General features: G+C 40.7%; 1 protein-coding gene across 24 annotated transcripts in view; it reads right to left on the minus strand.

Moving 5' to 3' along the window:
- The window catches only part of OSBPL6 (oxysterol binding protein like 6), a 218,780-nt gene that overhangs the window by 35,290 nt on the left and 166,068 nt on the right, over nt 1-17,422 (minus strand). For 8 of the 24 annotated variants that reach the window (XM_070070615.1, XM_070070605.1, XM_070070616.1 and 5 more), the window contains 3 exons: nt 16,670-16,773; nt 4,201-4,366; nt 197-330 (listed from right to left, as the gene is read on the minus strand). In XM_070070615.1, coding sequence (XP_069926716.1) covers nt 197-330; nt 4,201-4,366; nt 16,670-16,773 — 404 coding nt within the window. Of the gene's footprint in view, nt 1-196; nt 331-4,200; nt 4,367-9,658; nt 9,734-16,029; nt 16,123-16,669; nt 16,774-17,422 lie in introns of all 24 variants that reach the window. The other 16 variants (XM_051848455.2, XM_017342957.3, XM_070070603.1 and 13 more) reach the window with 3 other exon arrangements.

Here is a 17,422-nt window from a genome sequence, read left to right on the forward strand (position 1 = left end):
AGCAAATTTGGTTTATTTTTACTCTTATCTTGACATCTTGGGGGAAGAAATGTAATAAAACTTAATACTGACACTGCAGTGTCTTGGGAGAATGTGAGAAGAATGTGCCGTCCCTGGGACTGAGTGCCCTGTCTGCATCTTTAGACTCTCAGGGTTGGCAACGGGTCATGCACGGAGAACAAACACTGCCATTTACCTGCGACAGTGACTGTCGGAGCCGGGCCATCTGTGTGCTGTGGCCTTTGCTGTGATCCTGCTCAGCAACCGCCTGCTTCAGCTTCTCTTTCTCTATAGCTATGCTGTTAAAGGCGGACTTCAAAAGAGAATGCACTGGGCGGGGGAAGGAAAGTGGGAAAGAAACATTAAAATGTGTCCAAAATGAACGCATGCAATTTTAAACTCCCTAGGGCTTTAACTCATACGCATTTTCTGCAAAGGCTACATTACAGCTTAACTAAACATCAACATCAACATGGAATCTATCCGAGTATCTATACTCAAAACAAATTTGGCAATTATAATTAATTGTAATTAACAATACGAAAATTGTTAGCAGTCATACCAGAGAAGCCAACAACACTTGGACACAGAATACGAAATGCAGATATCAACTCTAAATGTCAATATTTAGAAATGAATTTATAATTTCTGGAAGGAAAAAAGAACAGTTTTTTAAAAAGATTTATTTGTGTATTTATTGATTTGAAAGAAAGAGTGACAGAAAGAAAGAAAGAGACAGAGGTGGGGTCAGGTGGAGAAGAGGTAGTGCTGGTTCACTACCAAATGACCACAATGGCTGGGGCTGTGTCAGGCCAAAACCAGGAGCCAGGAACCCAATCTACATCTCCCATGTGGGTGGCAGGGGCCTAAGCATGTGGGCCATCTTCCACTGCCTTCCTAGGTGTATTAGCAGAGAGTTGGATCAGAAACCAAACATCTGGGGCTACAACTGATACTCTGATACAGGATGCCAATGACTCAAGCAGTAGCTTAACCCACTGTACTCCAATACCGACTCTGGTTACAAGTTTTACTTCCCATATTTGACGACAATAATTGAGCGGTTCTGTGTAGCATGAAGTCTCATGCAAGGCATTTACAACCAACCAAATATTATTTCCCAAAGCTTGTGCTTAAAAAAGGAGCATTTCATGAGTTCTGCAGACATGAAACAGGCGTCGATCTCCATGTTCTGACAAGTTGTCAAGGGGGCAGGACATGATCTGATCATGAGAAGAGCACTGGCATTAGTTCCTCCACCAGGAATGTCTTGATGTACAAAGGACTTTTATTTAAAAGCAACAATAAAAACGTCACCGCTCCCCTCACTTCCTACATACCTCACGACTTGAATCGGCAAAATCCGAGGCAGTCTTTAATGTAGAACGACAAAAAGGTTGAACTTCCAGCTCCTACTTTTACAATAACAGAGCTTTTATAATATGTAAAGTCTTCTAAAATAGGTCTTTCTTTTTTTGAGAAAGGTTATTTTTAAAAGAAGTGGGAAATTTCAGCATAAAACACAGTGGCCTGAATTAAAGAGGCAAAATAGCAGGATCACAAGGGATTCACAGCCTATTGATGGGTGTGCTACTTTCCATTATTATCAATTTAAAGGCAATAAGTTTGTAATGGAATATATTAACCTGGCTGCTAGCTCCATAAGTAGACTCCTCACCCATCTACAGAGCTTACAAGAGTCACAGCAAAACAGCGCTCACCATCCCCGCCTTTTCCCAGCATGGAAAATTTGTGTGTCTGTTGAAAACATGTAGTTTCAACAGGGGCTTTAAAACTGTTGAAATCTGGATTACCTGAACACTTTAGGATTGAAAGAAAATACACAAAGCTTTCCTGGGGCTGCCTTCAAATACCTCTCTCTCTCTCTTTAGCAGCTGTGTGATTCTCAGATCACACATTTGTTATCCGAACTTGCTGTATGCCTTCCCCCAGAAGTAAAGTCACTGGCTGTGTATCTCCACGCTATATAAACAAGATAATATTGCTCTACTCCAATAACATAATCAGCATCAGTAATGAAAAGGGATTTACTAGGAATAAAAAGGCAAGTGAGAGAGAGTTGTTGGCTTTACAGAATCTCAGTTGACAGATCATAGAAACAAGGAGCAAACTGATAAATGATTTAGCTTAGTTGTTTTAGGATTATGGAGTTAGAGAAATATCTGATCATCTGACAGCTGATTGTCTTTCCACTGATATCTGAAAGTTAAATACTACAGTGGTATGAGGGGGTTTAATTTGGGAGCCAAGGCCATTGGAAAACACCACACCACATTTTCGCTGAAATTCAGAATTTGTGCTGTGTTCAAGTTTCCCAGAGATGCCTTCAGCGTGTGTACCTTCTTTTCTTGAGCCACCAGGCTCTTGAGTATTACAAGGAGACTTGGGATATTCCCTTTAACACATGTTTTCAAGAACATTTTATAACCTATTAACCAGCCACTCCAGGGGGAAATAACGGTGATTAATTAACTATTACGGTATTAGTATCTGAAAACAAAATAATTTATCTCCCTCTTCAGAAGGTTTTAAAAGGAAATGCCCGAGAAGACACTATTCTAAAGTCAAAAAATGAACTTCACTGGCTAAAAAGGAAACACTACACAATGAGGGGTTGTCAACTGGGGGCCAAGGCTCTTCTTAAGAACAGACAGGACTGCTCAGTCTACTGACTCTCCTGTTACTGATGTATTTGACTCACACTCTGTGGCTGATACTAACAGTGGAACCATAAACACTACTGTAATTTTAATAAAGAGAGAGAGAGGGAGGGAGGGAGGGAGGGAGTAACTTCATCTCTTGGTTCATTCTCCAAAGGTCTGCAATAGCTGGAGCTGAAGCAGGGAATCAGCACTGCAATTCAGGTTGAACTCCCATAAAGTTGAATCCAATTAGTTGAACCATCTCTGCTGCCTCCCAGAGTCTGCACTAGCAGGAAGCTGGAATTAGGAGCCAGAGGCCAGCCTGGAGCCCAGGCACTCCAATATCGCACCCAGGCATCTCACCTGCTAGACTAAATGCCCACCCTTGAAAAAACAGACTCAAGGGTGTGGTCAGTAGTTTCCCATCCCTCAAATAGGAACTGGCCTGTGATGCTTTGGTCAGTAGAATACACTGGGGGTGATGCTGCATTAGTTCTGCAGTTGGCCTTGAGGAGGACTAGAAGCTTCCACTTGCAGTTTCTTGAAGCTCTAACATGTCCTGAACAGAAAGAGGGGCACAACTGCTCGCAGCATTCCAGCTTTCCTGCCAATGTGCCAGGTATGTGGGGGACGGCACCTGGATCTCTCAACCCAGCCCAGCTTCCAGCTGAATTCCACTGAAGAGCCTGGACAATGGCAGGTGGCACAGAAGCTTAGCTGTATAGCTCAGCCCTGCCTGGACTTCTGACATACAAACTGTAAAAAGTACATCTGTAGCCGTGCCACAGCTCACTAGGCTAATCCTCCGCCTGCGGCGCTGGCACCCCAGGTTCTAGTCCCAGTTGGGGTGCCGGATTCTGTTCCGGTTGCTCCTCTTTCAGTCCGTATCTCTACTGTGGCCCAGGAGGGTAGTGGAGGATGGCCCAGGTCCTTGGGCCCTGCACCCGCATGGAGACCAGGAGGAAGCACCTGGCTCCCGGCTTCGGATCGGCGCAGCACCGGCCGTAGTGGCCACTAGGGGGGTGAACCAATGGCAAAAGGAAGACCTTTCTCTCTGTCTCTCTCACTGTCTAACTCTGCCTGTCAAAAGAAAAAAAAAAGTACATTTGTAAAGTAGAATAAAGTATAATAAATGCGTATTGTTTCATAATAAAAAGGACTCAAACAAAAACCTATTTTTTCCTTGCTACAAATAACCAATAAATATACACTCAATGATAACTAATGATATTTAACAAAAAGGTGTAAAATAGTAATACTTTGCTGGACTGCCTAGGATAACGCTCTTTGTCCTTTTTTCCTCCCTCTACCCCATGGCACTTTTTTTAAAAAAATCCAGTCAAAACTATAAAGCTGTGATGTGTGTTCTTCCAACAGACAGGCATTACATCCTGCAACATTTTGTGTATAGAACTCTAACCAGTAAATAAAACTATTTAACTCTGTACTGTTACCACCCAGGCAGAGAAAAGAATAAAAGAAAATCTCTCATCAAAGAAGAGAACTTCTTGATAGGGTACATAATATTTGTTGTTACCTTTCTGTGCAATTAGACAAAATTCCTCTTGCAACTTTGTATAATCCGTTGAACTTTCCAGAGGGTCAGCGAGGTGGCTGGGGGGAGTCTGAAATTCAATATCTGCACAAAGGTTGGGGTTGGAGGAGTGCAAGCGCACGGGTGACATGGTAGCACTGAAAGGGACCTGAAAGGGGAAGAGACAAATTACTAAAGAGCACCAGTGCACCGTTCCACCTTCCCCCACAACGACAAGACCTCTCCCAGGCCTTCAAAGGATAGCTGCCTCTCTGAGGACACCCTCAGAGACACTCAGTACTCATTCACTTTGCAGGTGCTTGGGGGTGGGAGGAGGGCTTCTCATGTTCCATAGCTGATCTAGAACTGCCACAGGTTTACTGTCTTTTCATGGTTACATAGAAAGGTGACTGAAAATGACGGGGAGAAAAGGAAGAATCTCAGATAACCATCAACTGTGAGTCACACTTGATCTAAAAAGTAACTGGTAGAAAACAGCAGATGAACTGGGCTGGAGGTGATCGGCTTCAGGAAGTCTGAGTACCAGGTTAGAAGGTTATTTATGCTCATTCCTCTCTGAGCCTGGAGCAGGGTCTTACTAAACAGGTAAAAACTCAATACTATATCTATATCTATATCCACAATTAACTCACCTCATAGCCATTAATTAAAACACAAATCAAGTTTAACAGCAAACTCAATAATGGTCTAATTATTTTTGAAATTGATTCAATTATTAAAATATATATTAGACATGGAAAATATATTATGCAGGTCACAGTAGTTTATCTTTGTATGTTACATACAACCCTCTTACACATCTATGAAATGGCCTATGAACTGGCCAACAGTGAAATGCATTGAATAGAAAAAGTCATATTACTAGAGATTTTTCCTAATGGCTACAGGTGCTCTGTCCAGGCTGGCTCTGGATGAGGCTTGTGATGTGTGAAAGCAAAGCACCTTTTCTTCCTTTTCAAGAATGCCCTGTCTGAGCAGTACAGATACTGTCAGCCGAAAATTCTGGAAAATGGAAACACCAATGCCCCTTGCAAATCAGATCACCAGTAACTTCTCCCTCATTCCTACTGCATACATGTTCACTTTCTGCAAGAAACCATACTCTTAGCTTCACCACAAGCTGCTTTGTGAACTCAAAGCCTGATTCACACCTCCTGTCTACCTCACAGGAAATAAGCTGTAGGAAGAAGACCAATACCTTGTCTGATATGCATGTATGGCAGAGCCACTTTTTCTATTTTTAGCTCCAAATTTCCTAAGAGATTTGCTGGAAGAGGGGGCTTGGGGAAAGGGTTCTCTTAACTCTGAGGTTATGGAGGACAGAGGGAAGAGAGAGAGAGAAGAACCCAAAATCTGGCCTGAGCTGCAATCAGCTGGCAGGTGAGACCCAGCAGAGGGCCCTTCTGACCTAGCCTTGCCCTGGCTGGGAGATATTTACCTCAAGAAATATCCAAGGGAACAGAGTGAATGAAACCTTCCCCCTCAATTCAGCTCAGCTGCTGCGCCTGTCAACAAGCTTGTGATCCAAAGCATTTGGTATCAGGAGTTACAGAGTAACTGTGTCCACCCCTGGCGGGAACCTCAGCCACACTTGGCTGGGAGGTGTCAACAGCTTGTTTAATTATCAGGCTCAAAACTGACAGCTGACCCAGACTGATACAGGTTGATACAGAAGTAGTAACTAAGCTACTTGAGGCTCCAGAGCCCTGGGGTTCAATCATTTGCTGGGGTCCTGTTTGGTATCCTTACGCTAACAATGACCCAAGTACTTTTGGGATACCTGGAAAGGAATAGGGTTATGCAGAAGAACATTTAAAGATGGATAAAGGAACTGCTGACCTTGGCAATGATGCTGCTGAATGAAGGAAGTGGAGTCAGCCCACAGTCCTATAGCAAGGGCACAGGGAATCCATGGACAGGGTCAGTCCGGGGAGACAAGGGGGTGAAGGGCAGAGACTGGGGGCTGAAGACATGGGGAGGCCAGGGAGTTTTAAGATTTAAGAAACAGGCTTCTTGACAAAAGGAACAAGAAATGCATTGAAAAAAAGGAATGTGGCTGTTTGGTGAGAGGAGATGTGATGTGCTGAGGGTCATTGCCAGGGTTGGATGGGCATGGAGGAGCCCTCAGCACCCTCAGGGCTGCACAGCTTAAGAGCAAAGTCTTCCCAGGTGGGTGGTGAGGAAGGGGTGAGAAGTGGGGATGGGCTGCCTGGGAGACTTGTGCAGTGAGGACCAGAGTCCAGTGAGCACCCAGACCTGTGCCTGGGATAATGGCCTCTAGTGAATGCTGGAGCCAGAAGCTGAGAAGCCTCAGTGATAAATCCTTATTCTGACCATAACAGAAGTCCAAATTGGCTATTAAAGCAGTAAAAGTGGTTTTGTACATGACCCACAGGGAAAACACCATTCAAACTACAATCTCCCTGGGAAATTGAAAACTAATTTTTATGTGCTTCTGGCTGAAAGTGTTTATATTGATATCTTTTTTGTCATTGTTAAAAGAAGTATGTGGAATGAGTCATTTTAATTGAGGAATTCTTAACATTAAAGTGAGAATACAAACCGGGTGAATTCATCTAACTCTAATCGAATGCCTCTTCAGCTTCAGGGCTTATTCATTCAGATTCTTGTTTCTTAATTTGCGTACTAGGGGATTCAAATTTTAAGTGCGAACTCATTTCTCTGTTGGTGATGGTGGGGTGGGAGTTGTCTACAGCGTCTCCATGTTTATACCTGAGAACCCTCAATGCCAGATTTGGGCCTTTCTACCCTGCTCAGGAGAGAAGACCAAGGTATCCTTGAAGTCCTAAGGCCATGAGGAAGCCCAACCCTGGAATATTCCAGAACCAATAACTGCAGTTTAGAATGGGACTGTTAGGGGATGCCCCTAGCACTCATTCGTGAAGAAGTCAAGGGAGAAATGATCTGAGCGTGGAGCAGCTGGCACTTAATTTAGCAAGAGTAAAAAGGAAAGAATGGAAGTAGGTCTATGATAAATGCTAAGCTTGTAGAACATGTCAAGGCAGTGTGACAGGTCTCCGGCTCCTAGTATTCTGCAGTTGTGCATTAAGGGTCCTTTGACGGAAATAACTGCTTTGGGACTCTCAGTGTTCTTCTATGGGGAGAGAGCTCAATTTCTCTTTTCCCAACCTCCTGTTCTGTTGGGTCTGGCTGTCACGCTAGCCCAGGTACCTGAGCAGGAGAAGAAAACAAGGGATGGATTTTAGGTAAAAAGGCACCTAGCCATATGGGATAGGCCCAAAATGCACCGGGCAAGAGGAAGGGCTGGGAATTAAGAACCACTGCACAAAAAGAAACAGGGAACTGAGTCGTCAAGGCCAGGTCCCAGGATGTGGGTGGAGGGGGCCGGCTCAGCGTCCTGATCAATGGCTGTTTCAGTGCGGAGTCAAAGTTACAGATAATGGAAGGTTTAGCATAGCCACCCATCCCCCAACCATTTATTCCTGAATATATTACCAAACGATGCCCAGTAGCTTTTCTCATGAGATGCATCTATGTTTTTCATATAACTTTTATGGTCACAGGTACTTTGAGAGGTGGGCACGAATGTTTTCCTGTTTACAAGTTTTTTTCCTTCTTGGAGTATTCCCAATTTTTAAAACATATACCTATTGTATTCAAATAGGAATTAATCTTGGCTTTATTATATTCACTGTATGTATCTGCAATTTAAAAATGAACACAGGAGAAATGCAATCACTTCCCTGCATGCCATTTTAGAAGCAAAGTATTTAAGGAAACATTACTATTTTCACAGGTGGTTGAGCTTTCCTTTCCAGACTGAAACACCATTCTGTTGCTAATAATCATTTGGATTTCTTAATTTTACAAATGAAAAATCATGTTTAAGAGTTGTCTACCTGCTTATGTACATATCTACTGTCAGAACCTGGTACTGCATCAGTGCTGAGGACCTAATTCATTTGCACTTGAATCACTGACCATGAAAGCAATTTCCATTTTTGTTCAAATGTTCACAAAACTACGTTTAAGAGTCAGGTCCCTAATAAATTCCCAGTCACTGGTTCACTTTATAATCAGAAACAATTTGGTTTCTAAAACAATTCAGCTAGACATTTAGAAATCAAGCAAGAATCAGTTACTTATCATGAAGGAAAAAGCCAACAGTCCTTGCACTAGTACCTATCCTATGATGCAACCAAAACCTTTTCATAGTTTTCAGAAATTCTAGTCTTAAAATATACCTTTAGCTACAGCAAAACTTTATGAATTCAGGAAATATTATCAAATAGTCAAAAAACTAAGGTCCATGATTGCTGTAAGTTTAACAATCTGTATTTTAAAAAGTTCATAGGACTTTGGGGTCGATGCAGTGGCCTCGTGGATGCTGGTGTGTGTTGGAGCTGCTCTACTTCCTCTCTAGTTCCCTGCTAAGGGCCTGGGAGAACAGTAGAGGACAGTCCAGGTGCTCGGCCTCAGCAACCCATCTGAAGCTCCTGGCTTCCGCTTGGCCCATCCTGGCTGTTTCAGCCATCTGGGGGAGTGAACCAGCAGAAGGAATCTCAATCTCAATCTCAATCTCTCCCTCTCTCTCTGTCTCTAATTTTGACTTTCAAATAAATAAATTAATCTTTATTTAAAAAGTCCATGGGATTTCATAAATAATCAAATACTGATTTATTTTTACCCAGCAGGGGTCTAGTGTTCACATATTATATTGAAAATTTGACATGGGCAATTTACTACTATTTGCCTTATCTACCTCAGTATGGCCTCTACTCTCCTTATATTCATCCTATTTTTCTGTTAAGAAAAAAAAAAAAACTCTAGATATGGATTAAATACCATCTCACTCAGTTCATTTTTTTTTTTTTTTTAATTTCCACACTGTATTTGCCGATTTTTATGACAATATTCTTTCTGGAAAACAATTTTCTCTTGCTAAGTAATTTGGGTAGCCATTTAGAGATGACATCAAAATTCACCTTTTCTTACCCTCTCATTTCTTTATTCTCACATCCTTTTCAAATAGTCACATTGCTACAAAAAAAAGCACAATTTATGTCTGTAGTAACATGACTTTTCTCAGAAAAACAGAAATCAGTTAGCATAGGTTCCAACATCAGTATGGCAAAAAAGATAAATAAAATAAAAATAAAAATAAAAACCAACAATATCATTTAAGAAAATTCCACACTACACGGTGCTATACTCAGTTTTGCAAACTTAAGTTATTTCTCACACTGATTATGTAATATTCTCCATTGTACCAACAAATACCTGTGCTGGACTCCTGCCATGCAAAGACAGCCAGAGAACATGCGAAAGCTATGCCGACCCGAGTGGGCTCTCGTTGATGCCACTGCACACGAGTGACACCATCAGCATAGGGGAGGTTACCCTGGCACACAGTTTCTCATTCTTATTAAACTTGCACTTGAGATTGAAATGCACTCACTGTTGTAGCCACTGCTGCTGCTAGCCTCTGTCGGCGCCGAGTTGTGCTGAACTGGCCTTTCGCAGGTGGCCCTTCCTGACAGTGAATGGGAGAAGAGAAAGGGGAGGAAACGTGGGGTGGGGGAGGGGGAGGATGGGATATGGAAGGATGAAAGATAATCAGAAAGAGAGAGGGAGATTTTTTTAACTGAAGTTGACTTTTAAAAAAAAAATTGTAGCAAAAAATTTTTGCAAAGAGCTCTAAAGGGCATTTGTGCTGTGAGAAACGTTTGCTGTTCTCATTTTAAATCGCTCGGATATCTGTCTATTTGCTGACTATAACCCCCACCCCAAAAGGAAATGGAAAATTAAGAACTGGTGACTAGCCTGTGACTTTAAGGTAAGATAAATGTGCATACCGTTTTATTCATGTGATGTCATGTTGTAATGTTACATGAAGTCGAAACTTATTCAGTTAATGATAGTAAAGAAAAAAATAGGTTCAGGGAAACTGATTAAATGGTGCATGAAGGCTAAGATAAACAGGCTGCAAGAAGAGCCTCCTGTTGGCCAGGCACAATTTTTAATCGGGAAGTAAAATAGCAGAGGGATGGGTACCAGGATTCTGGTATTCCCCAGTCAATCCCCGACTATAAACCTTGCTCATTTGGACTCAATATTAGGTATACTGTTGGGATTTTCAAGTTAGAGGATTTTCCAAGGAGGAAGCCAGTCCATTTTAGGACAAGGAAAAAAAAAAAAAACCACAACAGAATACCTATCATGGAACAATGCCCATAAAAATCAACTATGGAAAACCACAAGTGGGTGAAATTCATTTACTGATGTGCACCCTATGCCAGTAGAAGAATTCTAGAACTTTCTTCCATATTTTTCCTCGCTTTTTCATGGGTTGGAATATGAGATAATGATATTTCCTTCCAAGCACTCCATTTTGCCTGCCCCTAAAAGATCCAGACTTGTAAAAAGGCTGTGACCAATGATTTCATTTCCAACTGAATTGAGACATACTTTCTTAGAATCACTTAATATTCTAGAATAAAAAGAAAATCATGACTGCTTTAGTTTTTTTAGAAAAATTGAAATATACTGAAAATGGTTATATCTCTAATTCTCCTTAAAATTTCTGAATTACATTCATATTTTTCTCTTATCTTCACAAGTCTATATTAATCTATGTATATGTTTGTTGCACACACATATACATAATTTACCACAAAATGCTTTCTATACAAATTTCCTTTCTCTTCAGTGTGGTGAAAATGAGAATTTTCTTCTACCCTTTAGTATAATCTGAGCAACTTTGAGATCTAGGACAGCTACACGTGAATGATATCAGATCACTTATCTGTCCGGTCTATCTGTTTTTCCTTACCTCCCCCAATATTTAGGGGTCTCGAATGTAAGTCATGCTATCAGCAGTATAAGAAATCTAACAGCTCTTTCTTCAACAGCAAACCTTTAAAAATCATTCCCTTCTTGTCCTCCTCTACCTTATTTAGAGAACAAACTTACTGCATAATGATACTGAGAATCTTATTAGAACTAACAACACTGACGTGTGCAGGTCCAGAATTCTACGTTTACATTTAAATCCATAGCACAATCTAATCAATGCAAGAATAAACCAAGAAACATCCAGGAAACTTCGCTGAGATCTATTTTTAAAATGATTTATTTTATAATCATTTCAAGATGACAATTATCACAGAAGGCTGAATGTAAAGTTCAGCAATACAACCTCAGTAGGAAGAGCAGTAATGATCACCCCCACCACCAGTCTGGGTCCATCACAACTGGCTGGTTCGCTAAAATTTACAACAGGGGGGTGGGAAATGAGCTGTCATAACTCGAGAGCTTCTTAAATTGGCTACCGCACTGATCATCAGGGAAAGCAATTTAAATACTGAGACAATTGCATGCTCAAAATAAATAGTTGGCATCATTACACAGAAATCCTACAGTCAAACATTTAAAATAGGAGGAGAAGTGAGAACTGGGGTGGGAGACTGTAGTTGGTATGTTTAATTCATTATAGTATAAATAAACGTTATGTTTTTCTATAAATATAATACTGCTGAGGAAACATTATTATGTTCGTCATGGTCACCCTCCCTAGCAAGTGTGCCTGTGGGAGGAACTTCAAGTAACTTCCAAATAACAGAGGAAGAACATCAGAAGGGCTCCTGGAAGACCTGTGGGTTTGGGTACTCAGAAAAGATTCAAATTCTGCAGCATTTACCCTACAACACTATTTGCTTTCGATCAAGAAGAGGTGGAGTTTCTCTGGGAGTGACTGAAAATTTACTGCCACCCCAAAGTCTATTTGTTTTCTACTTGAATTTGAAGCTAAATTTTGGGAAGGCAAAGTTTTCTTTGAGTGTGGGGATGAGGTGATTTCAATTTCTTTCAAAAACACCCAAACAAGAATTAAAAAAACAAATCAATAAACGTAATACATCACATCAACAGAATGACTAAAAATCACATGATCATCTCAATAGATGCAGAAAAAGCATTTGATACGATTCAACACCCATTCATGATAAAGCCTTGAACAAATTATTTATAGAAAAACATATTTCAACATAATAAAGGCAATATATGACAAACCCACAGACAACATCATATTGAATGAGGAAAAGTTGAAAGCATTTCCTTTAAGATCTGGAGCCACGGCGCCGGCACACCGGGTTCTAGTCCCGGTCAGGGCGCCGGATTCTGTCCCGGTTGCCCCTCTTCCAGGCCAGCTCTCTGCTATGGCCAGGGAGTGCAGTGGAGGATGGCCCAGGTGCTTGGGCCCTGCACCCCATGGGAGACCAGGAAAAGCACCTGGATCCTGGCTCCTGCCATCGGATCAGCGCGGTGCGCCGGCTGCAGCGGCGGCCATTGGAGGGTGAACCAACGGCAAAGGAAGACCTTTCTCTCTGTCTCTCTCTCTCACTGTCCACTCTGCCTGTCAAAAAAAAAAAAAAAAAAAAAAAAAAAAAGATCTGGAGCCAGACAAGGATGTCCACTAACTCTGCTCTTATTCAGTATGGTACTGAAAGTTTTAGCCAAAGGAATTAAGCAAGAGAAACGAAAGTATGCAACGAGGAAAGGAGGAAGTCAAACCATTTCTGTTTGCAGATGACATGATTCTACACAGAGACTTAAAGACTTCACCAAGGAGCTGGTGCTGTGGCATAGTGGGATAAGCCTCTGCTTGCAGCACTGGCATCTCATGTGGGTGCCAGTTCAAGTCCTGGCTGCTTTTCTTCTGATCTAGCTCTGCTATGGCCTGGGAAAGCAGTAGAAGATGGCCCAAGTGCTTGGGCCCCTGCACCCACGTGGGAGACCTGGTAAGAGCTCCTGGCTCCTGGCTTTGGATTGGTGCAGCTCTGGCTGTTGCGGCCATTTGGGGAATGAACCAGTGGATGGAAGACCTTTCTCTCTGTCTCTCCCTTGCACTGTCTGTAACTCTATCTCTCAACTAACTAAATAAAATACTTAAAAAAAAAAAGACATCACCAAGAAAATATTTGAGCTGATAAATAAATTCAATAAAGTTGTATAATGTAAAATCAACTCCCCAAGTCAGTAGCATTTTTATATACTATAAAAGCCAGTAGCAGCTTCTGGCTCCTGGCTTCAGCCCGGCCCAGCCCTGGACATTGTGTCTATTTGGGGAGTGAACCAGTGTATGGAAGATAGCTCTCTCTTTCTCTGGCTCTCCTTCCCTGTAACTCTTTCAAATAAATAAATACATATTAAAAAATAATAAAATAGTGGTTACCTGAAATTGGGAAGGGAAGAGGAGGGGGAAAGTTTGGATAATGGGTTCCAAAACGTAACGGGGTGAATGCAGAGGACGCTGGCATTTTTGCAGCTCAGTGCTGTCACCAAGGTGCCCAGTGCTGTATCATATTGTGTATAAAGAGCCAGAAGACAGGAACTGGCAGGCTCCAAAAACAAACCAGCCAAAGAAGGCAAGGAAATGGAAAGGTTGGTTGCCTGCTCTGGTAGATTTCTGCTGTGTACATGTGTAGAAATGTACTGTATTCCTAAAAACGTGTAACACATTGATCCAAAATTAAATAAATAAATAAATTTGATAAAGAATTATAAGGATTACAAGGGCCTCTTGTTATTCTTTGGTGAAAAAAGAAAGCACAACAGGATAAATGTTTAAAATTTAAAAACAAATGAGTGTGAAAGAAGATTTTCCTGCCTCTTGAACACTTTCTTGCAGTGATCCAGAAAAATCTTTACAACCTCTCTATACATTTAAAAGCACAGCTTGTGACTAGAGGGGCATTCACACTTGCATTTTGCTTCCATCAGATACAACTGAGTAATATGGGACCACGGTGGCTTTCTGGCCATAATAGGGAGCCAGGGGGTCCTGTGCTGAGACTCACTGAGAACCAAACCACACAAGACAACAGCATGAACGGGAATCCGCTCAGTGGCTCACCTCAAAAAACACAAGACTGAAATAATATCTGATGGTGCTGGCCTTCTTCAATTGTTTTATTTGTGGAGCTGGTTCTTTTATCTATTAAAATGGTTCTTTTTTATTATTGCTAGCTTTGATAACCATAGAATTCATGCTTAAACACACACACACACACACATACACAATTAGACAATCTCAAGCTCAAAACAAATAGAATAGCCAAAAGCTATTTTACATAGTTTTCTTGTGAAATCATTTGGGGCATTTGTCCTTATAGCATTATTTTTATGGTCAGGAAAGCACACAAAAACATACTGAACAAATAAACACAAGGAATCATATTCACTGAATATGGACATTCTAAATAAAAAATAGGTCTTTAAGTTTGTGAAGAATTATTTTTAACTACATCAGATTAGCAAGAAAAGCAAAAATTTGTTAATAACATACTCAGAATTACAATACAAAGTGTTATTAATGCAGTTAGAATTAGAGAATTATTTTGTTAACTTAGAAGACATTGCAGAATTCTGAAAAGCAGTTTCTTATGCCTTTGTTAGAATATAAGTGGATATATTTTAGCTTAAAAACAGCCAAATCATAAATCTAATTTTGACTGTGTAGGGCAAGGGTCCTTCATAATAAATAGCTAGGATGAGAACAGTAGTGAATGTAGTTTAAAGATGTGAAAATAATACTATTATGACCTAAGAAGTTTTAGGCATTTACCATATTTTGTATCACTGTAATACAATAACCTAAGATGGTCTTTCTTTAAAAATTTAAAACTATATCAAATATATTTATCAAAGTAAATTTATCATGAGTTATTAAGACTTCAGTTCTCATTTTAAAGTGACTATTGCTGCCCAAATGTCGCTCCCCCTCTTCGTGGAGGAACGACACGGGACCCTGCGCTGTTCTTTCGTCTGCTCGGCCCTCCCCGGGTTTGCTGCTGGTTCTTCCCGGGTTGGCTACTATCCCTTCCACCTCCGTGGAAGGGCAGTTCCCCCTGGCCACATTCCCCACTTCCGCAGGGGAGCGGCACACCGCCGGCCGGCTTTCTCGGGGGCTGCACGGGTTCCCTTAGATGTTCCCCATAGATGTTCCTGGTGCATGCCGTCTCTCTCCTCCTTTATAGTCCTTCTCTGCCAATCCCAACTCGGCTGCCCACACGCCGAGTACGCTGCTCTCCAATCAGGAGCAAGTCCTACAGTTAATTGGTTGAACTGGAGGCAGCTGTGCGGAAGCTGTTTACTTCTCTCCCAGCGCCATATTGTGGGAGAGCAGATGCATAGAATAAGTCTTAATTCCAGTAACAGTCTAGTCCGGTTTGCTCCCCACACCCAAATACCTTTTTTGTTTTGTAGAATCATAGAATTTTAGAGTTGAAAGAGAATTCAGATCTCATTAAATTAACCCCATCATTTCACCTGGGGGCTTAGGGAAGCCCAGCAAATTTAACAGAAATACACAAAAATCTTTATAGCCAGAAAACAATGATGAGACTAGAACTTGGGTTCATTTCTAATTCATTATACGCTCCTAGAAATTCAGACAATGTTGACACAATAAAAGGTTCTTTTAAGATCTGATATATATATAAATTTATGCTCATCTATCTCATCATACTAGATCTTTAGATTTTTAAGGCTACTTTTTGCTAGATATGTGAAGTTTCAGAAGTCATAACTGACATGAAAAATACCACTTTTCAGTAATGTCATATAATTTTAGCATTCAAATTCTTTCCACTTATGCCAGAGTAAGAAAAATGACTAGATTTCCCACTATTTTAGATAAGTCAGTTTCAAAAGCATTGACTTTAAAGCAATTAAAGCTGCTTCCTCAATTTAACTCCCATGAACTGGTATATGCAACTATTGCTTTAAGAGAATATAAAAATGAGAAGGAAGGAAAAGTAAAATCTGTACCTGTAGTTGTATTTTTGTATCTTTGCTGACACTTTTTGTTCTCCATCGTCTTGTGACCCGCTTGTCTTTCTTTGAAATATCTACACAGTTAGCCTACATTACACAAATAGTTAAAAGCAACAAAGTATTATTAAGTTAACACAGGTGACACAGGTTAAGACCCAGAGAGCACAGCAGTTAGTAAAGACTCCTTGTCACATATGCAGGCCAGGAGAGAAAGCACATCAGACGCAGGGTGAGGATTAAAAGTAGAACAGGACTTATTTATGGAAGATATTGTTCTCATTTAAAAAATTAAATTAGGATTAGAGATCTTTAGCATTTTTTGTCTACGGGAAAATAATTAGTCATTCTGAGAGTATCTAAATTATATTTTCAAACCATTTCTAATGTAAGATAAACCTCAAAGAATGAATCACATATATATTTTTTCTAGTTAGTATTTAAAAATGTAAAACATTTAAGAACAGCCATCTGAATGAACACAATAACACTGAGATTCAAAAGTATTAAGGCTCCAGAAAATAAACTAGTGTATACTATTTTCCTTTAAACCTTACCGTATATATTCACAGAACAATGCGGTAAAGAGTATAAATTAATATCTCAGTCCTTTTACCAGTAACAGTAATATGTTTACCTGCATGTCGGTGAAGTTAGGTGCCGACTGAGTTCTCTGTAGTATTTCCAAATTTTGCAGGAGTTTGCTAAGTTCCACGAGGTTTGACTGGCAGTGTGCAAGATCTAATAAAAATCAGAAATAAAACTATGTTCAGAATTGGGCAGAGAGTGGTGGTGATGGTAAGCAAGGAGAGTTGGCCCAAATTGTAGCAAACGTGATCAGGCAGATCCGTGTTTATATGCCGATGTACACTAGCAAATCAAACGGGCCTTTCTCCTCTTTAGAACTAAGGCCCCACTGGTAGCTGGATGATTTCAAAGCTCACTTTTATAAATTTACAGGTGCCAATGTAGAAGCCATGAAAATCTCAGTCCAAGTGCGCGAGATCACTTTCCTGCTCTGCTGCTTGTCATCTGGGAAAGCACAGGTAATGACGTGTTCACGTCCTGTGGCCTGATGCTTAAGACCCTGCTCTAAAATGGTTAACAACATGGTTGCCTGGGATTTGGATGGAGTTGAAGTCACATTTGGAAAAAAAAGAGGATGGAATACAAAATCAAACATAATTCTCTATAACTCAGCTCACTAACAATGTTGCAATTGTTTCTTTAAAATCTATTAGACATTATACTAATGCAAAGATTTTCAAAGTGCTTCCTGCTCCAGCAGAATCAGCACCACCTAAGTATCAAACTCAATCTGTGTGAATTAGTCTTGGAAATGCAGAAGTGACATTTACTATAAATTTTTGGTGTATTTGGACCAAGAAAG

This window comes from Oryctolagus cuniculus, chromosome 3 (assembly GCF_964237555.1).
Source record: "Oryctolagus cuniculus chromosome 3, mOryCun1.1, whole genome shotgun sequence".
Taxonomy (NCBI): domain Eukaryota; kingdom Metazoa; phylum Chordata; class Mammalia; order Lagomorpha; family Leporidae; genus Oryctolagus; species Oryctolagus cuniculus.